This window comes from Triplophysa rosa, linkage group LG19, assembly GCF_024868665.1.
Source record: "Triplophysa rosa linkage group LG19, Trosa_1v2, whole genome shotgun sequence".
NCBI lineage: Eukaryota > Metazoa > Chordata > Actinopteri > Cypriniformes > Nemacheilidae > Triplophysa > Triplophysa rosa.
Window position 1 is genome coordinate 21,556,177 of NC_079908.1, and position 22,393 is coordinate 21,578,569.

Consider the following 22,393-nt stretch of genomic DNA (forward strand, 5'->3'; position numbering starts at 1 on the left):
ATCATGTTGTGTGTTGGATTCTGCTCATTGTCCTCTTGGGAAACAATAATTGGTCAGCGGAAGTGAGGGGGCGGGGTTATGTTTTATTCACACGCGCACACACACACACTATCATCAGCTTGACGTCTGCACATGTGTCTGTCTGCTGTGAATGCTTTCAGGTTCAAATCTACAACAGAGATGATCTGATCTGATCTTTGTTTATTTATTAACAATAATAAATGTGACGGTTCTCCACACACACACACACACACCTGTGATTATGGCTCTTTCAGGAGTGCGTCTGTGTCGTGTTCGGACATGTTTGACCCACATTCTTTCTCTCATTCTCTCCGTTTAGTGTGTTTTTGTGCATTTTGTTGTTGTTCATGTGTCACCCTGGGCTGTAGTGTGACCTGTCAATAACTTTTACTTGAACATAAACATAATCAACACGTGTGTGTGTGTGTGTGTGTGTGTGTGTGTGTGTGCGTGTGTGCGTGTGTGCGCGTGTGCGCGTGTGTGTGTGTGTGTGTGTGTGTGTGTGCGCATGCGTGTGTGTGTGTGTGTGCGCGCGTGTGCGTGCGTGTGTGTGTGTGTGCGCGTGTGTGCGTGTGCGTGCGTGTGTGTGTGTGTGCGCGCGTGCGCGTGTGTGCGTGTGTGTCAGGGGCAGCGCTCGTGTTAAGGTGACTCCGGGTTATAAAGAGGAACAGTGTGCTCCGGCTCTGACCCTGGAGATGAAGAGACCTGTGGATCTGGAGGCTCCAATCAGCTGGTACCTGCATCACCTCCTCAATCCCACAATGCACTGCATCTTCACTATCAGCAGAGTCATTCTCAATACACACACACGCATCTGACCTGAAGTGATTTATAACGTGTGTGTGTGTTCAGTCTGCAGTCGCTGCAGGAGGATCTGTTAGTGGCCACAGCAGACGGATATCTTCACATGCTGCACTGGGACAGTGTTTCCAACGGCCGTCAAACCGTCAACCTGTGTACTGTACCCTTCTCTCTCGACCTGCAGTCCTCCAGAGGTCAGACACACACACACACACATGCACACAGATTCACACAGATTCACACACAAACACACAAACACACAGATTCACATGCACACGCACACAGATTCACACGCACAGGCACACACACACAGTCACACACGCATGCACACAGATTCACACGCACAGGCACACACACACACAAACACTCAGACAAACGCGCACACACACACACACACACAGTCACACACGCATGCACACACATTCACACGCACAGGCAGGCACACACGCAGACACACACACACTTACACACACACTTGCACACAGATTCACACGCACAGGCACACACATGCAGACACACACACACATGCACACAGATTCTCAGGCACAAACACGCACACGCAGACACAGTCACACACGCATGCACACAGATTCACGCACAGGCACACACACACACAGTCACACACGCATGCACACAGATTCACACGCACAGGCACATACACAAACACGCAGACACAGTCACACACGCATGCACACAGATTCACGCACAGGCACACACACAGACACACACACAGTCACACACGCATGCACACAGATTCACACGCACAGGCACATACACAAACACGTCATGAGTCTGGTGTTATTTGAGTTCGGACACTTGACTGAGTAATGTGTTTCTCATGGCCTAAAAATGTTCTGATCTCAAAGCATCAGCTCGGTTTTGTAGACAAATCTAACTTGTTCGTATTTATGTATTCATTCGTTTGAAAAAGGGTTATTTTGATTGAATATATTTTTAAAACACATAGTACTGTATTAAAATTGTGAAGCGATCAGTGTGTGCGGGTGTAAGCAGCTGATGTTATCTCAGAGAACGTCTGCAAACCTGGAGTAAAATCTACAGCCGCTGCTTTCTGTGTGTTCACTTGTGTGGTGTTGTTTGTGTGTGAGGTCAATCATACCTCAGACTATCTGACCCCTGACATCATCGAGTCTGATCTGAGATCACCTGACCTGTGACCTGGTGTGTGTTTTTCTGTGGTGTGTGTGTGTGTTAGGAGGGCCGTGTTTGGATCTGGACGGCGTTCATATTCGGGATATGGAATATTGTGTAACGCTGGATGGATTTGCTGTTGTGTTTGATGACGGGAGGATTGGATTCATCACACCCACAGCCAACAGATTCTCTACAGATGTAAGAGACACAACCCCAGCCGCACACTGTACAACACTACACACTTATTAGTCATCCACACTATTGAGTGAACATGCTCCACACAAAGTGCTGTTCTGTTTCAAATGAGTGTGTGTGTGTGTGTGTGTGTGTGTGTGTGTGTGTGTGTGTGTGTGTGTGTGTGTGTGTGCGTGTTTGCGTGCGTGCGTGTGTGTGTGTGTGTGGGGGGGAAGGGTAAACCCTACGGTATGGGGACAAAGTGTCCCCACAAAGATGGCAATATCCAAAACCCTTGTCCTTGTGGGGACATGTTTTGGTCCCCATGAGGAAACAAGCTTATAAATCATACAGAATGAACTTTTGTGAAATTGTAAAAGAGCAGACAGTTGTGTGTGATTGTTAGGGTTAGGGGGTGGGAATATGATACACAGTTTGTACAGTATAAATACCATTGTGTCTATGGAATGTCCCCATAAAACATGGAAATCCAACATGTGTGTGCGTGCGCGTGCGTGTGTTTCTGTGCAGCAGTTGCAGGGTGTTTGGGCTGCAGACGTCTCTGATGGAACCTGCGTCGCTGTCAACAATAAATACAGACTCATGGCCTTCGGCTGTGCCAGGTGTGTGTACACGTTAGTGTGTGTGTTCATTTAACTTGTATGAAATCTTTATTTGTTGTGTGCGTGCAGTATCAACACACGTGTTTGTACAGTATGCGTGTAGCTGTTACAAAACTGCCACCGTTTGTATGCATGCGAATCATTTCATCTTTGTGTGTTTGTCAAAGAAACACATTATTTTCATCAGGGTCTTTTTCCAGCATGACAAACATGGAATCATGGGAATTTTAACGTGTGTGTTTTGCAGTGGTTCTGTGCTGGTGTACATGATTGACAGCTCGACTGGATCAATGCAGCTCTCTCATAAACTGGAGTTAAGCCCTAAACATTATCCAGGTGAGACACGTTACAGTGTTTAATGTGAAACCATCAGTCCAACACACACACACGCGCATCACACACATCACACGCACACACACACACACACGCGCGCATCACACGCACACACACACACACACACACACACACACACACACATGTCTGGTTTATTATCTCCGTGGGGACAGTCCATAGGCGTAATGTTTTTATACTGTACAAACTGTATATTCTATCCCCTATCCCTAACCCTATCCCTAAACCTAAAGATCATAGAACACTTTTTGCATTTTTAGATTTGTAAAAAATATTGTTCTGTACAATTTATAAGCTTTTGTGCCCATGAGGACCTCAATTTTGGTCCCCACGGTGACACGAGTCCCCATGTGTTGGTGTGTATTCAGGTTTAGGTCCCCACCGGGATATACAAACATGAACACACGCACACACACACACACACACATCAGAAAAGCCACAAGCACTTCATGACTTACAGAAGAAAAGCTGACAGTTCTGAGATCAGCTGATTGTAGTGCAGTGTTGCCCTCTGCAGGTCGCTGCTGGTATCACACATCTTATCACTTACAGCTAGTGATGGGAATTATGATTCATTTGAGTGATTCGTTCTTTTTCAGTTCATTCACCAAAATGATTCGTTCAGAATCGTTCAGTGATTCGTTCAGTGACCATTTCTATAATACGCCAGCAGATGGCGAAAAACATACTGTATAAACTGATTACAGGCTTTATTAAAATGTGTGTCTCTGATCTACTCGTTAAATAAATAAAATAAGTCTAATAAGTGGTTCAGTGATGACCAACGCACAAGGTTTTTCGGCATAATTAAAAAGTTAATTGTTTGGTCACTTACACATTCATAAATCTGGGATTATGTTAAACGTGAAGTTGATGTATTTTAAATAAACAAGCGTGCAAAGTAGCCTACCTGTAACTGCGCTTTGCATCCGCTTTCTGCTGACTGCTGAACGAGACTCACATGCTAAATGACCGACCTACAGTGTGTCACTCTCCTTCATTTCCTTCATGAACGACATGTACCAACCAGTTCGTTCAATTCGTTCACGAACGAGATCAGACTCAACAGCGACTCGGTCAGTATGGGCGTATCCGTTAAGTGGAAGATCTAGCCAATGACACGTCCCTTCACAGCCGGAACTGGAATGCTATTTGCTGACGTGACGCGAATGAGAGCTAACAATACTTTTATGTTTTACAGTTTTTAGAGAAGTGCATGATATGAACTAAACATAATGAAGTCGTTTTTGTAATTTCGTAATGAAGTTGTTGTGCGCGTGCGTGTGTGTGTGCGTGTGTGTGTGTGTGTGTGTGTGCGTGCGTGCGTGCGTGTGTGTGTGCATGTGTGTGTGTGTGTGTGCGTGTGCGTGTGTGTGTGTGCGTGTGCGTGTCCCATCGCTCTTGTTCTCAGATATCTGGAATAAAACGGGCCCTGTAAAGATGATCCGCTGGGCTCCGGACTGCAGTGTTGCCATGGTGACGTGGGACTGTGGTGGTCTGTCTCTCTGGAGTGTGTTTGGGGCTCATCTCATCTGTACACTCGGAGAGGACTTTGCGTGAGTCTTTCACACACACACACACTCATGATATCTGTCAGTCTGGTGATTATGAGTCTGATCACACACGTCACCTGAATATCACACAGACTTTGTGATTCCAGTGGGACAGTGTGTGATGTTTGCGGGGTTTTGTGTTGTGTGTGCTGCAGTTATCGCTCAGACGGTACGAAGAAAGACCCTCTGAAGATCTGCTCCATGGTGAGTCCAGACCTGATCACTCTTATTGTGTGTGTGTGTAGTTTCTCATGTGTGTGTGTGTGTGTGTGTTATCAGAGCTGGGGTGTGGAGGGTTATCATCTGTGGGTGATCAGCAGCAGCGAGGCGGCTGGCGGTCCGGATGGAGAAGAGCTCCAGCAGGCCGGAATTCTGCAGTTTCAGTTCATTAAGAGCGCGCTGACGGTCAACCCCTGCACAGTGAGAGAGAGAGAATATACTTCAGTCACGTCTTCATGACAGGAGCACACATCAGCTCATCTCTCTCTCTCTCTCTCTCTCTCTCTCTCTCTCTCTCTGTGTGTCTGTCAGAGCAATCAGGAACAGGTTCTTCTTCACGGTGAAGATCGCTTGTATTTGACGTGTGGTGACCCGACTCAAGCTCACAGCGGTTGTGATAAAGCCTCTCAGCGGGATGGTGGGAGTCCTCTTCATCGCCCGGCCGCACCCGCCTGTCTCTCTCAGGGTCTCAGTACATTACTGGGACACAAACACTGGCAGGTGGTTCAGGTACGTCACTTCATTTCCTCACATGTCAGGTGCGTGTGGTTATTTAACTTCAACTTAAAGCACCTAATTCATCTTTAAATTGATCAGTTCAAAAGGACTCGATCAGCCCGATTGTGTGTAGTGACGCTATTGGCAAAGCATTATACACAAACATGTGATGACACAAAATACCTGCAACACAGAGAACAATAAGATGCTAGGGTAAAATGTTGTTTTATTGTTTTTCTTCACATAACATCATAAACTCTAAAAGTAACATTATTAACGTGTTGATTTCTTGAATTTTGACACTGTCCCCTGTTGAAAAAGACATGTTCTGATGCTGGTTTGACCAGCTATGGACCAGCCCATGACCAGCACAAGCCAAAGAACCAGCTGCAAAACATTCCAGACCAGCATACACTAGTTTTTTCAACAGGGTCATATCTCAGTTTCATGTTCATGTTCTCAATTTGAGCAATATTGATTTTTTTGTCTCCAGATTCACAGCACATATTTGGAGTCGAACTGGCCCATCCGGGTGAGAATCTCTTCATCGTCTGTTCATCATTCTACACTTCTGTGTGCTCACGGCTCCTATGGGCATTCATATGCTAATGCTAACGGATGTCACTGTGTGTGTGTTAGTTTGCAGCTATAGACTGGTCTGGTCAGTGTGTGACTGTAGCTGGTCGACGTGGATTTGCACATTATTCCTTATACAGCAGAAAATGGAAACTGTTTGGGAATGTTACACAGGTACACACGTGACGTTGATCTCGTCGACCGTTTCTTCTTGCATTTGAAAGTCATGTGGGTTATGAAAGAGGCCATGACCGCTCTTTCTCTCTGTCTTCAGGAGCAGAATATGACGGTCACCGGAGGTCTGGCATGGTGGAAAGACTTCATTGTTGTTGCCTGTTACAATTACATAGATCAGCAGGAAGAGGCAAGAAATATTGACGTTTATTGATTGATTTAAAAGTGTAGACAGATCAGTTTGGATTCATGGTTGTTTTTGGTCTTTAGCTGCGGTTGTACGCGAGGTCATCAAACCTGGACAATGCGTTCGCCAGCGTCACTAAGCTTCACACGGATACGCTGCTGCTCAATGTGTTTCGTAACGTGGTGATTCTGTTCCAGGCCGACTGTTCCATCGGTCTCTACAGCATTGAGAGGAGACAAGACAGGTGACACACACATGACACATTCATCATCACTTCCTGTTTTCAAGTGCAGTGTGGGTCAGAGTTTATACATATATGTGTGTGTGTGTGTGTGTGTGTGTGTGTGTGTCATCAGTGTGAACCCGTCAGCGAGTGTGGCGCTGTTGCAGGAGGTCTCAATGTCTCGGTATATTCCTCATCCTGGACTGGTGGTGTCTGTGACTCTGACGTCTGTACGGACTGACACGGGCATCACACTCAAATCCCCGCAGCAGGTACACTCACTCACTCACTCACTCGCTCGCTCGCTCACTCTCTCACGCACGCACGCACGCACTAACACGAACACGAGCGCACACATTAACACACACCCACACACATAAACACAAACACGAGCGCACACATTAACACACACCCACACACATAAACACAAACACGAGCGCACACATTAACACACACCCACACACATAAACACGAAGACACACACATAAACACGAAGACACACACATAAACACGAACACACACACATAAACACGAACACACACACAGGTGTCAGGTTGATTGACAGATTGTGTTTGTGTCAGGTGTGTTCGTCTGAGAGTATTTTATTGAATCTGGCGGGTCAGTTGATCATGCTTCAGAGAGATCGATCCGGGCCGCAGGCGCGAGATAAAGATGATCCAGCCAATCAGGCTAAACTGGTACGTCTCAAGCACTCTGTTTATTCTACATCCCTCATGATCGTCAGTCTGTGTTTCACGAGCGTGTGTGTGTGTCGACAGCCTCCCTTCTGTCCGCCCGTGGTTCTGGCTCAGTGTGTGGAGAACGTCTGGACCACCTGTCGCAACAACCGCAAGAAGCGTCACCTGACGGAGGCTCTGTGGCTGTCCTGCGGCGAGGCGGGGATGAAGGTGTGGCTTCCTCTCTTTCCCCGGGATCACCGCAAACCTCACTCCTTTCTGTCCCGCAGGATCATGCTGCCCTTCCACATCAACATCTACCCGCTCACCGTTCTGTTCGAGGACGCTCTCATCCTGGGCGCCTCTAACGAAACCATGCTGTTTGACGGCGCTCACGGCTCCTCCGCCTCCGAGCCGCTGGAGTCTCTCTTCCCGTTCTGTACGGTGGAGCGCACGTCTCAGATCTACCTCCATCACATCCTGCGCCAGCTGCTGGTGAGGAATCTGGGCGAGCAGGCGCTGATGTTGGCGCAGTCCTGCGCGTCGCTGCCGTACTTTCCTCACGTCCTGGAGCTCATGGTCCACGTGGTTCTGGAGGAAGAGGCCACGTCCCGAGATCCCATCCCCGACCCGCTGCTGCCCACCGTGGCCAAATTTGTGACGGAGTTCCCGCTCTTCCTGCAGACCATCGTCCACTGCGCCCGGAAGACAGAGTACGCCCTGTGGAACTATCTGTTCGCCGCTGTGGGGAACCCTAAAGATCTGTTTGAAGAGTGTCTGATGGTGCAGGACCTGGACACGGCCGCCTCCTATCTCATCATCCTTCAGGTAAACATCTTTTACACATGTCATTCTGTGTCAACTAGATAAAAACAGATTTCTTTTTCTGGAGAAGGTGAGTTGTTAAATGTCATGGACTAGTGTTGGGTGTAACTAGTTACTTAGTAATTCGTTACTGTAATTTTAATTACTTTTCCCTTGAAAAAGTCAAGGAAGGGATTACTCTTATTTTTCTGTAATTAAATTACAAGGAAGGGATTATTCTTATTTTTCTGTAATTAAATTACAAGGAAGGGATTACTCTTATTTTTCTGTAATTAAATTACTTTTCCCTTGAAAAAGTAAAGTAAGGGATTACTCGTAATTACCTGTAATTTAATTAGTTACTTCTGATGTAATTCAACTAAATGCTTTGTGTAATATACGTGTGTGCAATAGTGGAATTGACATCAACATTCAAAGTCTAACTTTAACATCTGTGCTTTAATGTGTCATTCTCACATTTGTAATACTTTGGTCAGTTAATAAGAGTACTTTATGTAGTTTTATATTATTTATTAGAATTATTTAAGAGCCGTTTCATGTCTATCCTTGAATCACTTAACTCATCAAGGTTGATATTATAGGATATAGAAAGTAATTAGTAATAAGTAATCGAATACTTTTTGGAGAGAGTAATTTGTACAGTAATCTAATTACACTATTGATTATGTAGTTAGTTACTAGTAATGAATGACTTTTTTTTTTTTTTAGAGTAATTTACCCAACACTGATCATGGATAAATATTCAGTCAGGGTTAAACTCTCTCATCTAAACCAATTTCGGGGCTGTAAAATGCCTTGAAGACGACGTCAGCATGATCATTTAGTTTTTACACAGACATTAGTAGATCTTCTAGTAGAATCTGTGGACTTTAATAGTGCTTGATGCATTACATGAAAATGTTGACATCTCAAATATGAGATAATAATTTTTTCAAAGTTTGCATGTGTGTAACTTAAGAAGTGTCGATGATATCATAATGACTTTATAGATTCTGAATCTTAGTCAACTTTGATATCGTTGATATCTCCATTTTAAAAGCTCAGTATAGTTCAGTTTCTCTTGAGGATCTCAATGTGACTCCAAATGATCCATTTTGAATGCTCTCATCTGAAATGTTTACTTTTCTACTCGTTTAAATGCTTCTTTCTTATAAAAATCAAACAGACATGTGTTTGGTGATCTGTATCTGATGATGTTTGTGGTTCAGAATATGGAGGTTCCAGCCGTGAGCCGTCAACACGCCACTCTTCTCTTCAACACGGCCCTTGAACAGGGTAAATGGGATCTCTGTCGTCACATGATCCGATTCCTCAAAGCCATTGGTTCAGGGGAGAGCGAGACTCCGCCCAGCACGCCCACCACACAGGTGAGAGATGTCTGATGATAGTGTAGTGAGATGTGATGACATGATGGTGTGATGATGTCACGTGCGTGTGTGTGTGTGTGTGCAGGAGCCGAGCTCCACCGGCGGCTTCGAGTTTTTCCGGAATCGCAGTATCAGTTTATCTCAGTCTGCAGACAGCATCACTGGAGGAAAGTTTAACCTGCAGAAGACCTTCAGCATGCCTTCAGGACCCTCCTGTAAAGGGTAACGGACACACACAACCCTTCAACATCATGAGCATTCTTCCAGATAATGACACTAATGAATGAGACGGTGTTGATACTGTGTGTGTGTGTGTGTTCAGTGGAGACAGGTGGTGTAAAGACAGCGACTCAGCGGAGAATCTCTATATTGATGTGATGTTATGGAGACACGCTCGTCGTCTGCTGGAGCAGGTGCGTCTCAGAGATCTGGGCTGTTTCTCGGCTCAGCTGGGCTTCGAGCTGATTGGCTGGTTGTGTCGGGAGCGGACGCGGGTGGCACGCATCGATGATTTCGTCACAGCCCTCAAGTGCCTGCACAAGGACTTCCTGTGGCCATTTCCTGTTATCCCAGCATGCAGCATTAACTCACCGCTGAAGAACGGACGCTGTCGTCCAGGTGTGTGTGTGTGTGTGTGTGTGTGTGTGTGTGTGTGTGTGTGTGTGTGTTCTCATGTGTGTGTGTCTTTAGGTGTGTGTGTGTGTTCAGTTGTGTGTGTGTTCTCAGCTCATTTTTCTGATCTGTTTATGTCATTGTAGTGTTGAGTTCACGTTTCCTGAAGTCACAGTCAGCTGACAGTTTGTTGAACAGTGACATGGACACCACGCCCCCTCAGGTCAGCACAGCCAATCACACCTGGCTGGATGGTCTGGGGGCGGCGACAAAGGAACTGGACTCCGCCTCCTCTCACGGAGCACCACAGACGCAGGAGGCGTTTCTCTCTCCTCTTATAAACAAAGGTGAGTGCGTGGAATCTGTCTGTCTGATCCGTGTCTCTCTCTCTCTCTCTGATCCATGTCTCTCTCTCTGTGTCAGGAGAGGAGTGCAGCATCGGATCGGCCACAGATCTGACTGAAACCAGTTCCATGGTGGATGGTGATTGGACGATGGTTGATGAGAATTTCTCCACTCTCAGTCTCAGCCAATCAGAGCTGGAGCACATCTCGATGGAGCTGGCCAATAAAGGGCCTCACAAGTCTCAGGTGCAGCTGAGGTACGTCATGACACACTATCTAGTGTGCAGTATATTGAGTGAGCGTGAGCGGTCAGACTGAAGTGTGTGTGTGTGTGTTTCAGGTATCTGATGCACGTGTTCATGGAGGCGGGCTGTTTGGAGTGGTGCGTGGTGATTGGTCTGATCTTGCGTGATGTCAGCGTCATTAAGCAGGTGATGGGCTTTCTGGACAGTCCAGAGGTTCCACAAGAAACGGTGCAGAGCATCCGAGCGGGTCTGATGGCTGTCGACCAATGGGCTTCATCTGATTGGTCGGTATCACCACATCTAACAGCTAAATCGAATCCGTGCGATCCTGTTTAATATGACAAGTCTCTCTCTTTCTCTCTCAGTCTGGGCTACAAGCCGTTCTTGAACCTCATTCGTCCTCAGCTGATGAAGTTGATGGAGGTTCCTGTGGAGCAGGTGCAGCCGGAAGCGTTCCAGCCCACCGGAGCGTCTAAACTGTCCGATCCGCCGCTGCTGCCCCGAGCTGAAGACCCCCGCTGTCCGCCTGCGTCCTCTCTTCCTCTGGAGGGACCACCTGGAGCGAACGCTCGACCTCTGGAGGACACGCTCGAGGAGCCTGAGGAGGAGGAGACGCTGGAGGAGGGCACGTATGACTGCACATTATCATGACCCTCGGCATGATGGGAAATCACCTGTGGATTCACAGGTGAACTGATCTGAGAACAGCTGTGTGTGTGTGTGTTGAACTGAGGACATCTGATGCTGTTTGAGAGAAATGATGAACATCTGATCTCAGACACAGACCAGCCTGTGTGTGTGTGTGTGTGTGCGTGCGTGCGTGCGGGTGCTCACATGTGAATTTCTGCTGCTCTATGACCTATGTTACAATTGTGTGTGTGTGTGTGTGTCTTACTTTCCATCCAGACTGCAGTGATGTGTGTGTGTGTGTTGTGTTTTGTTTTGTTCATTCTGTGGTCACATGCATTTGTGTTTCTTTTCTTCACTTCTACATGAGAGTAACATGAAGTACACACACACACACGCACACCCCTGAACCTCAGAACTCTGAATCATCATCTGCACACAACAGCTTTGCACCAAACCCACAGCTGCGCTTTATGTCGTGTGTTCACAGCTAAACAGAGCGAGTTATTTATTATCATGTTGTTTAGTTTTATTCTTTTCTGTTGGACTCTTTCTTCAGGTGTTGTTCTTGAATTACGGCTTCAAGTTTTAATGTAAATTGCCGTCATAACCTGATGTTTTATTCTGATACTGGACACAAAACAAACACGATGAGGTTTAATCTGTGTATTCATCTCGTCTTCATGTTTGACTGATGTATTTTTGCGAGATGTTTTTATGAACAGATGAACGGAGAGATCACGAACGGCCCAATCCGGTTTCATATGAAGTGTGAACACGATTGAATCTGAATCAGGTTTATTCTCTTCCAGCTGCATCAGTTTGGCATTTTCAGTCTCTTTCATCTGACAGACATTGAAACGAAGCGTGGGTGCGAATACTCCGTCATATGGCGATTAATAGTGATATAGTCATATGAATGCTAGTGTGGTGGTTTTCACCGATGGATCTCAATCTTACATCTAAACGAGTGAGATATGTGAAAATCCACCCGCACAAACACAGATAGATGCTAAATAAACCGCTTTCAGGCAGTAACGATCAATTGATTTCTCTTCACACGTGGAGTTTTGTCTGGCTGTTATTGGCATTCTGGTGTATTTCTCTGATCATCAGCTGGACGCTGTTTTCAGACGTTCATGAGTGGTGATGTGTGATGTGCTCACGGTCAGTATTATCATTCAGTGTTTCTCACATCAGCAGATCTTCTTCATGAACTTCACACGGACCAAATCATGTAACGCACACACACATGTATGTATTATTATAGACTCTGAATGAGGATGATGATGATTGTTCTGCAGTCATCTCGGAGTATTCAGCAGCAGCTTTAATGAAATGCGTCTTTTATCTGAATGTTTTATTTCCCCTGAAACAATTCACACAAACCAGCTGAGATCAAGAAACATCTTCATTGGTTTGGTGTCTTTGAAAACCATCAGACCAGACCAGATCTTTCCTTCTGTTTCAGTATTGGTGTGTTCGAGACATTGAGATCAAAGTTTGTGTTTCTCTGCTGCTCATATGAGGAACACAAAGCACACGCAGGGTTCATACAAACCAAAGTCCTGCACAACACAACAGACCCTCAGACAGAGTGTGTGTTAGTGTGTGTGCGCGTGTGTGTTTTAGCGTTGACTCAGCATGGTACAAAATCTCTTATAATTCCTCTCGTCTCATTTATTTGCGACTGTACTTCAGACGTCACGATAAAGCAGTGACATTATTCTTTAGTTTGATATTAAATGTGTTTTATACTCTATACAGTATATCTTTCATTTTCTTCTTAAGTCAAATGTTCGGTTGAAGTGACTGTGATGTTGAATTTTTCTTCATCTGTACAGTTTTAAATCTCCTGCCATCATTTTGTGGCTCTGGAGTTTCTTCTCAACGCCGTGTACAGAGAGTTTGCTGTACTATATACCGTTTCTACTCATTTTCTATATTTTCCTGTACATAAAAGAACAATAAATTATTTTTTAAACATCATTTCTGCTCTTTGTTTCCAGTTTGATTATAATAGCATGCATAATTCAATAGAATAGTATTCAGTTTTATTTTATTTGTGGAGCACTTTTACAGATGCACATTATTGCAAAGCAACTTTACAGAACAGCTGATATTGTGCAAATACTAGTGCACTTTACAGTTTGCGAGTAGTGTGTATAGTTTTATACACTATAGAAATACTAGAATGTTCATAGATCTGATAGAACTTTGCAGTTTATCAGAATATGCTTTCATATGTTAAATGTATTTGTAGTACTACAACTTTTAAAAAGAAACCAATATTTTGCACAATTATATATTTTTAATGTGTTTAAAATTATTTTTAAAGATCATATGAAACATTTCAGTGATCATATACATATGAACAGTAATGTATAAAATCACTCAAGGCCGACTAAACCTTTGATTTATATCGTATATGGAAGACAAGGGCGTACGTGATGCTGTAATGAGAAACAGCAATCATCAAAGGTAAAGGTCATTCACACGGGCAGACGTTTTAAACTTCATTTGTTGACCAAAACTTTTTAAGATGTAAATATGTTCATTGTTTTTAAATCACATGAAAGTAAAATGAAGAAATTACTGTACAAATAATTCCACAGGTTTTTGTTGTGCTCTAAAGTCTTTAGAATGAAAATGTACAAAAAGCTTTATTTTTGTAAAATAAATTCATTTAAGCATTTTTCATCCATAATCTTACTAATTAAAACCCATATTAGCCTGAACTGAATCTAGATGTGACACGTGGTCATAGTTTACTTTCGTATAATCTCCTTAATGAAAAAATGCTTTATGGTTTAAACCTTTAGAAAGTTTTTTAATTCCTTCAAGTCTTAGAAAGTAGACTAACCAAGTTATAATAAATAAACTATATTTCTGCTTTAAGCATTTATAGAACCTTTCACTTTAACTTCACTTATTTTTAAAGGACCCTGCATAATATAACCATTTTCCAAGTCATTTATATTCAGACATTAAAAGTTTTATAACGACTAGTTTTCACTATGGAAAATCTTTCACTTTAGCGTCCGAGCAGAATGTCAACATCATTCTTTCGGCCTTCATAAGGTGCATGCTGGGAAACTTTTCAAACGCCACTGAGATGCTACACTAGATGGCTGCTCTTCTGTCACTATCCACTCACGTTCATTCAGTTCAGCGTTCATTCATTTATATTTCTCTACAGACTGGTGTCCAGCACTTCAGAATAAAACTCAGAGGCGTGAAACAAAAAACGTGATTTATTGTCTTGGAAGAACAATTTAGTGCAGTGAGAACGGCGAGAAAAAAGACGAGCGAACAAACATTAAAGACACTGTAATACACATCAGTGCTGAATGAATCACAATAACATCAAATCAAATGATGTTTACTGTTAAAAATATTCAAGATCATTTTTTTAAATAAAACAAGACATAGAAAGAAACATTTGTGTGAAGAGACGTTGATGATATTACAGTATTGTGCAATCGTTTATCAGTTTTATTTGTTGTTGTTGTTCAAGTTACACACGCAGAGAAACCTGTGTATAAATGTCCTGGATACCAGTAAGACCTTAGTGATGACATCCCATAATATCATGAGGTCAAATCACAACACAAACATGCTGCAATAGAACCAAGTTCCGAACTCTTATGAACTTTAAAGCAGCTGGTGATTGAGAAAGTGATTTTATCAGTAATAACAGAAGTTTTCATTCATTCATTCTTAACACATGACATGTCACGTCAGACCATCACCACCTGCATTACTGACACTTTACATTAAATAGATTAAAACAGTCATAAAGATTCAAGAGGTTTCCATCGTCTGCATTCACATTAATCATCCAGTGTTTCATTTGCTGTAGAATAAAATACAAACACAATCAAATCGACTTCATTAAACTGAAATAATTCAACCATTAGAAAATAAAAGCAAGCGTCAGCAGAAGAGATGAATGTGAATCATACACTTTGATTTGGTTCATTTCATCAGAACTTGATCTTGTGAATCAGAACAGACCTGATCAGACGCAGAGATAAAAATCAAGACCTTCACACCGCTCACAACTGTGTGTTACAGCGGTCAAAAAAGTACCATGGTATGTGGAATCTTTGGCTAGCACGGTCACTGTAAAACTGAAATGTAAAAAAACAACCATTCAACGATTATTTTCAGGAGTTAAAATCCTGTGTTGCCATGGTTACTCCAGCGAGTACAACAGAACAGATTTCTTCATTATTCGTTTGAGTCCACGACATGAAATGAAATGAAGACTACGAGTGGAGTTTGCATGTCTGAGGTGTCCGAGTTTCTGTCGGAAGCGCCAGTTTGATTGACACATACAGACATCAGAGAAACATTTACATCACATTCATCATCAAAACATATGATTAAATACTACGAAACTGAAATGTCTCATCAGTGTTCTGCGTCAAACTGCTGAAACACCTAAAGAGTCAAAAACTGTCAGTCCTGTTTCACGTGTGAATCTACAAGACCAAACTCACTCCTGACACACACACAAACTACACACTTACTCATGAAATCTGTCAACATGTCCAGTTCATATTTAACCCCAAAATCAACTGAAGTTAAAAAAGAATGAATAAAAAACATTGTTTTTGCATTGTGACATTTTCATGACAGTTAAACTCTCGTATGTTTATTACAATGATGTGAAAAAGCAGTGATGATATTCATCCAATGTTCGGATGCCAAATCAAATAACTCAAACTAATTGTATTACACCGTATATATATTCAGTCTAGTACAGTCATTTAAAAACTGTTTACTGTTAGAGTAATACACAATAAGAATGACAGCTCAAAAGCAGTAAATAATGTGTTTAACTGTCGTGAGAATCATGTCACAATGCAAAGCAAAAATCAAACAGCTGATTTATAAAAACAAGGATTCTTGAAGATAAAAAACCAAGAACAAACACTGTCAGTGGAATGTGTGAAATGACGTTTGTACCGTGGTATTGTACTCCAGTGAACATGTGTGATGTGTGTGTGCGTGTGCGCGTGCGCGTGTCAGTATCTGTACATGTGATATGTGCTGACCCATGAGGACGCGAAAGCCCAGTCTGGAAACTTCTTCAGCAAAGACTCCAGCTGCTCTGAGCTCCGATCTGAACCTGAGAAATAATGAGCCGAGAGAGCGAGAGAGATCATTCCCTCATCAGTGAACACTTCTGAGGGCTCGTGCGGCTGAAACACAAACACATAACAATGAAAAACACCGCTCACGATTCTCACCGGCATCAACAAATCATTTCATTGGTCAGAAATACATGCCGTCATAAACACACTTTTATATTTTGTGTCTCTTGTGAAATAAAGCTCACCTGAATCTCAAACCAGAAGTTCCAGGCAGGTGCGTCCAGACCGTGAGAATAAAAGATGAAATATTCTCCATTGAGATCAAACTGCGGCGTCCCGTCACCGAACGACCAGCGGCTCAAAGACGTGCCCGCGTGCGGCCGCAGGTACAGAGACATGTGACTCGGTCCTGACGTAAACACAGCAGACCACATGGTTGATCACATGGTCAGATTACAAAACAACGTCAGTGTTCAACCAAAAACAAACAATACTACACAGATACAAATGTATAAAGGGATCTGTTTTTTAAATGGCTTCAAATGCAAAAGAACAAAGCTCTCAAAACAACAATAAAGAATATGAATTGTCATAATTGTGCACAATATCAATACAGCACATGTTCATTATCACAAAAGATTAAATTCTTGAATACCAGCTCGTCTAGAACACATTAGAAAAAAACACTGAACATCTCAGAATACGTACAGACAGAACACCAAGTTAATGGGAGAGTTATTCTTCATTAAAGGAAGTTCAATGGATGCTACACAAATGCAAAGCAAACCAATTAGATGAATAATTAAGCTTGATAAACATCGTATTTAAGGACAAAACTAGAGCGGTTAATCTGACTTAACTAAAACAGCATTGACTTGCGGTTATTCAAATGATGTTACTTCAAAGCTAATTAAGCCAGTTATATGGGAACATTTCATTTTGGTGAAATTAGTACTGAAGACCCCCTGCCGCTTTTCAATTATAACATTCATTTATTCAAATTAAAGTAAAATGACATTACAAGCAAGATTTCAAAAAGCACGTTTATATTTTGCATTTTGTGATTTTCAGTTGAATAAAATACTATAATCTTTTCATCATTGAGGATTTCTTTTAGAAAAGTGTAAAAATCTCATCTCGTGTCTGGCCACACCCACAACTCTCACCTTTAGCCTCAAAGGTCATTTTAACAGATCCCCAGGTGGTCTCCTCTCTGGACAACAGCTGAAACTCCAGCGGAGATCTGGGAGAAACTTCAGGAGCTGGAAGATACCAATTCTTCCTAACACACAAAGGTGAAACATGACGTTTGGATGAAACTCAGGTTCATGATGTGTTGAAAGCTGTGGAGTGTTATTCACGAGAGAAACTCACTTGATGAGGAATTTAACAGGAAGTAACCAGGGGAAGCCACAGAAGGGCAGGTGGTCCTGACAGCGCGTGCGGATGCTGTCGTTGATCTCCGGTGCATGTGCTGTGATGTGCTGCATACCCGTATAATCCAGACTGTTGATCCACAGACCAGAATCCTGACGCTCCACAGATCCGTCCAGAGCGTGAAACACACGCATCATGTGCTGACAAACAAACACACAGCAGCTCATCCAATCACAACACAGATACAAACACACAGCAGCTCATCCAATCACAACACAGATACAAACACACAGCAGCTCATCCAATCACAACACAGAAACAAACACACAGCAGCTCATCCAATCACAACACAGAAACAAACACACAGCAGCTCATCCAATCACAACACAGAAACAAACACACAGCAGCTCATCCAATCACAACACAGAAACAAACACACAGCAGCTCATCCAATCACAACACAGAAACAAACACACAGCAGCTCATCCAATCACAACACAGAAACAAACACACAGCAGCTCATCCAATCACAACACAGAAACAAACACACAGCAGCTCATCCAATCACAACACAGAAACAAACACACAGCAGCTCATCCAATCACAACACAGAAACAAACACACAGCAGCTCATCCAATCACAACACAGAAACAAACACACAGCAGCTCATCCAATCACAACACAGAAACAAACACACAGCAGCTCATCCAATCACAACACAGAAACAAACACACAGCAGCTCATCCAATCACAACACAGAAACAAACACACAGCAGCTCATCCAATCACAACACAGAAACAAACACACAGCAGCTCATCCAATCACAACACAGAAACAAACACACAGCAGCTCATCCAATCACAACACAGAAACAAACACACAGCAGCTCATCCAATCACAACACAGAAACAAACACACAGCAGCTCATCCAATCACAACACAGAAACAAACACACAGCAGCTCATCCAATCACAACACAGAAACAAACACACAGCAGCTCATCCAATCACAACACAGAAACAAACACACAGCAGCTCATCCAATCACAACACAGAAACAAACACACAGCAGCTCATCCAATCACAACACAGAAACAAACACACAGCAGCTCATCCAATCACAACACAGAAACAAACACACAGCAGCTCATCCAATCACAACACAGAAACAAACACACAGCAGCTCATCCAATCACAACACAGAAACAAACACACAGCAGCTCATCCAATCACAACACAGAAACAAACACACAGCAGCTCATCCAATCACAACACAGAAACAAACACACAGCAGCTCATCCAATCACAACACAGAAACAAACACACAGCAGCTCATCCAATCACAACACAGAAACAAACACACAGCAGCTCATCCAATCACAACACAGAAACAAACACACAGCAGCTCATCCAATCACAACACAGAAACAAACACACAGCAGCTCATCCAATCACAACACAGAAACAAACACACAGCAGCTCATCCAATCACAACACAGAAACAAACACACAGCAGCTCATCCAATCACAACACAGAAACAAACACACAGCAGCTCATCCAATCACAACACAGAAACAAACACACAGCAGCTCATCCAATCACAACACAGAAACAAACACACAGCAGCTCATCCAATCACAACACAGAAACAAACACACAGCAGCTCATCCAATCACAACACAGAAACAAACACACAGCAGCTCATCCAATCACAACACAGAAACAAACACACAGCAGCTCATCCAATCACAACACAGAAACAAACACACAGCAGCTCATCCAATCACAACACAGAAACAAACACACAGCAGCTCATCCAATCACAACACAGAAACAAACACACAGCAGCTCATCCAATCACAACACAGAAACAAACACACAGCAGCTCATCCAATCACAACACAGAAACAAACACACAGCAGCTCATCCAATCACAACACAGAAACAAACACACAGCAGCTCATCCAATCACAACACAGAAACAAACACACAGCAGCTCATCCAATCACAACACAGAAACAAACACACAGCAGCTCATCCAATCACAACACAGAAACAAACACACAGCAGCTCATCCAATCACAACACAGAAACAAACACACAGCAGCTCATCCAATCACAACACAGAAACAAACACACAGCAGCTCATCCAATCACAACACAGAAACAAACACACAGCAGCTCATCCAATCACAACACAGAAACAAACACACAGCAGCTCATCCAATCACAACACAGAAACAAACACACAGCAGCTCATCCAATCACAACACAGAAACAAACACACAGCAGCTCATCCAATCACAACACAGAAACAAACACACAGCAGCTCATCCAATCACAACACAGAAACAAACACACAGCAGCTCATCCAATCACAACACAGAAACAAACACACAGCAGCTCATCCAATCACAACACAGAAACAAACACACAGCAGCTCATCCAATCACANTCTTCTCTTCAACACGGCCCTTGAACAGGGTAAATGGGATCTCTGTCGTCACATGATCCGATTCCTCAAAGCCATTGGTTCAGGGGAGAGCGAGACTCCGCCCAGCACGCCCACCACACAGGTGAGAGATGTCTGATGATAGTGTAGTGAGATGTGATGACATGATGGTGTGATGATGTCACGTGCGTGTGTGTGTGTGTGTGCAGGAGCCGAGCTCCACCGGCGGCTTCGAGTTTTTCCGGAATCGCAGTATCAGTTTATCTCAGTCTGCAGACAGCATCACTGGAGGAAAGTTTAACCTGCAGAAGACCTTCAGCATGCCTTCAGGACCCTCCTGTAAAGGGTAACGGACACACACAACCCTTCAACATCATGAGCATTCTTCCAGATAATGACACTAATGAATGAGACGGTGTTGATACTGTGTGTGTGTGTGTGTTCAGTGGAGACAGGTGGTGTAAAGACAGCGACTCAGCGGAGAATCTCTATATTGATGTGATGTTATGGAGACACGCTCGTCGTCTGCTGGAGCAGGTGCGTCTCAGAGATCTGGGCTGTTTCTCGGCTCAGCTGGGCTTCGAGCTGATTGGCTGGTTGTGTCGGGAGCGGACGCGGGTGGCACGCATCGATGATTTCGTCACAGCCCTCAAGTGCCTGCACAAGGACTTCCTGTGGCCATTTCCTGTTATCCCAGCATGCAGCATTAACTCACCGCTGAAGAACGGACGCTGTCGTCCAGGTGTGTGTGTGTGTGTGTGTGTGTGTGTGTGTGTGTTCTCATGTGTGTGTGTCTTTAGGTGTGTGTGTGTGTTCAGTTGTGTGTGTGTTCTCAGCTCATTTTTCTGATCTGTTTATGTCATTGTAGTGTTGAGTTCACGTTTCCTGAAGTCACAGTCAGCTGACAGTTTGTTGAACAGTGACATGGACACCACGCCCCCTCAGGTCAGCACAGCCAATCACACCTGGCTGGATGGTCTGGGGGCGGCGACAAAGGAACTGGACTCCGCCTCCTCTCACGGAGCACCACAGACGCAGGAGGCGTTTCTCTCTCCTCTTATAAACAAAGGTGAGTGCGTGGAATCTGTCTGTCTGATCCGTGTCTCTCTCTCTCTCTCTGATCCATGTCTCTCTCTCTGTGTCAGGAGAGGAGTGCAGCATCGGATCGGCCACAGATCTGACTGAAACCAGTTCCATGGTGGATGGTGATTGGACGATGGTTGATGAGAATTTCTCCACTCTCAGTCTCAGCCAATCAGAGCTGGAGCACATCTCGATGGAGCTGGCCAATAAAGGGCCTCACAAGTCTCAGGTGCAGCTGAGGTACGTCATGACACACTATCTAGTGTGCAGTATATTGAGTGAGCGTGAGCGGTCAGACTGAAGTGTGTGTGTGTGTGTTTCAGGTATCTGATGCACGTGTTCATGGAGGCGGGCTGTTTGGAGTGGTGCGTGGTGATTGGTCTGATCTTGCGTGATGTCAGCGTCATTAAGCAGGTGATGGGCTTTCTGGACAGTCCAGAGGTTCCACAAGAAACGGTGCAGAGCATCCGAGCGGGTCTGATGGCTGTCGACCAATGGGCTTCATCTGATTGGTCGGTATCACCACATCTAACAGCTAAATCGAATCCGTGCGATCCTGTTTAATATGACAAGTCTCTCTCTTTCTCTCTCAGTCTGGGCTACAAGCCGTTCTTGAACCTCATTCGTCCTCAGCTGATGAAGTTGATGGAGGTTCCTGTGGAGCAGGTGCAGCCGGAAGCGTTCCAGCCCACCGGAGCGTCTAAACTGTCCGATCCGCCGCTGCTGCCCCGAGCTGAAGACCCCCGCTGTCCGCCTGCGTCCTCTCTTCCTCTGGAGGGACCACCTGGAGCGAACGCTCGACCTCTGGAGGACACGCTCGAGGAGCCTGAGGAGGAGGAGACGCTGGAGGAGGGCACGTATGACTGCACATTATCATGACCCTCGGCATGATGGGAAATCACCTGTGGATTCACAGGTGAACTGATCTGAGAACAGCTGTGTGTGTGTGTGTTGAACTGAGGACATCTGATGCTGTTTGAGAGAAATGATGAACATCTGATCTCAGACGCAGACCAGCCTGTGTGTGTGTGTGTGTGTGTGTGTGTGTGTGTGTGTGTGTGGACATCTGTGCTGTTCTGAGATAAATGATGAAACATCTGTATTTTCCAGACACAGACCAGCCTG

General features: G+C 44.1%; 3 protein-coding genes across 3 annotated transcripts in view; 2 read left to right on the forward strand and 1 right to left on the reverse strand.

Annotated features, from left to right (window-relative positions):
- The window catches only part of ric1 (RIC1 homolog, RAB6A GEF complex partner 1), a 28,376-nt gene extending 15,135 nt beyond the window's left edge, over positions 1-13,241 (forward strand). Inside the window, exons 3-25 of the mRNA XM_057359788.1 lie at positions 444-754; positions 874-1,016; positions 2,039-2,175; positions 2,683-2,774; positions 3,022-3,110; positions 4,537-4,681; positions 4,834-4,882; positions 4,958-5,098; positions 5,210-5,407; positions 5,889-5,927; positions 6,035-6,145; positions 6,246-6,335; positions 6,416-6,576; positions 6,689-6,827; positions 7,137-7,253; positions 7,335-8,060; positions 9,266-9,424; positions 9,510-9,646; positions 9,747-10,042; positions 10,183-10,383; positions 10,460-10,637; positions 10,721-10,909; positions 10,991-13,241. Of these exons, the coding sequence (XP_057215771.1) occupies positions 444-754; positions 874-1,016; positions 2,039-2,175; positions 2,683-2,774; positions 3,022-3,110; positions 4,537-4,681; positions 4,834-4,882; positions 4,958-5,098; positions 5,210-5,407; positions 5,889-5,927; positions 6,035-6,145; positions 6,246-6,335; positions 6,416-6,576; positions 6,689-6,827; positions 7,137-7,253; positions 7,335-8,060; positions 9,266-9,424; positions 9,510-9,646; positions 9,747-10,042; positions 10,183-10,383; positions 10,460-10,637; positions 10,721-10,909; positions 10,991-11,276 (4,134 nt within the window). The 3' untranslated portion in view covers positions 11,277-13,241. The remainder of the gene's footprint in view (positions 1-443; positions 755-873; positions 1,017-2,038; positions 2,176-2,682; positions 2,775-3,021; positions 3,111-4,536; positions 4,682-4,833; positions 4,883-4,957; positions 5,099-5,209; positions 5,408-5,888; positions 5,928-6,034; positions 6,146-6,245; positions 6,336-6,415; positions 6,577-6,688; positions 6,828-7,136; positions 7,254-7,334; positions 8,061-9,265; positions 9,425-9,509; positions 9,647-9,746; positions 10,043-10,182; positions 10,384-10,459; positions 10,638-10,720; positions 10,910-10,990) is intronic.
- A 1,227-nt stretch (positions 13,242-14,468) lies between these two features.
- On the reverse strand, positions 14,469-18,130 carry LOC130570180 (endoplasmic reticulum metallopeptidase 1). Its single transcript, XM_057360346.1, has 4 exons — positions 17,729-18,130; positions 17,521-17,636; positions 16,600-16,763; positions 14,469-16,462 (listed from the first exon to the last, which is right to left on the reverse strand). Exons 1-4 carry the CDS (start codon positions 17,956-17,958, stop codon positions 16,286-16,288), a joined length of 687 nt encoding a protein of 228 aa, XP_057216329.1. The 5' UTR covers positions 17,959-18,130; the 3' UTR covers positions 14,469-16,285.
- A 2,065-nt stretch (positions 18,131-20,195) lies between these two features.
- On the forward strand, positions 20,196-22,323 carry LOC130570351 (guanine nucleotide exchange factor subunit RIC1-like). Its single transcript, XM_057360619.1, has 7 exons — positions 20,196-20,309; positions 20,395-20,531; positions 20,632-20,927; positions 21,054-21,254; positions 21,331-21,508; positions 21,592-21,780; positions 21,862-22,323. Exons 1-7 carry the CDS (start codon positions 20,241-20,243, stop codon positions 22,145-22,147), a joined length of 1,356 nt encoding a protein of 451 aa, XP_057216602.1. The 5' UTR covers positions 20,196-20,240; the 3' UTR covers positions 22,148-22,323.
- The last annotated feature ends 70 nt before the right edge of the window (positions 22,324-22,393 follow it).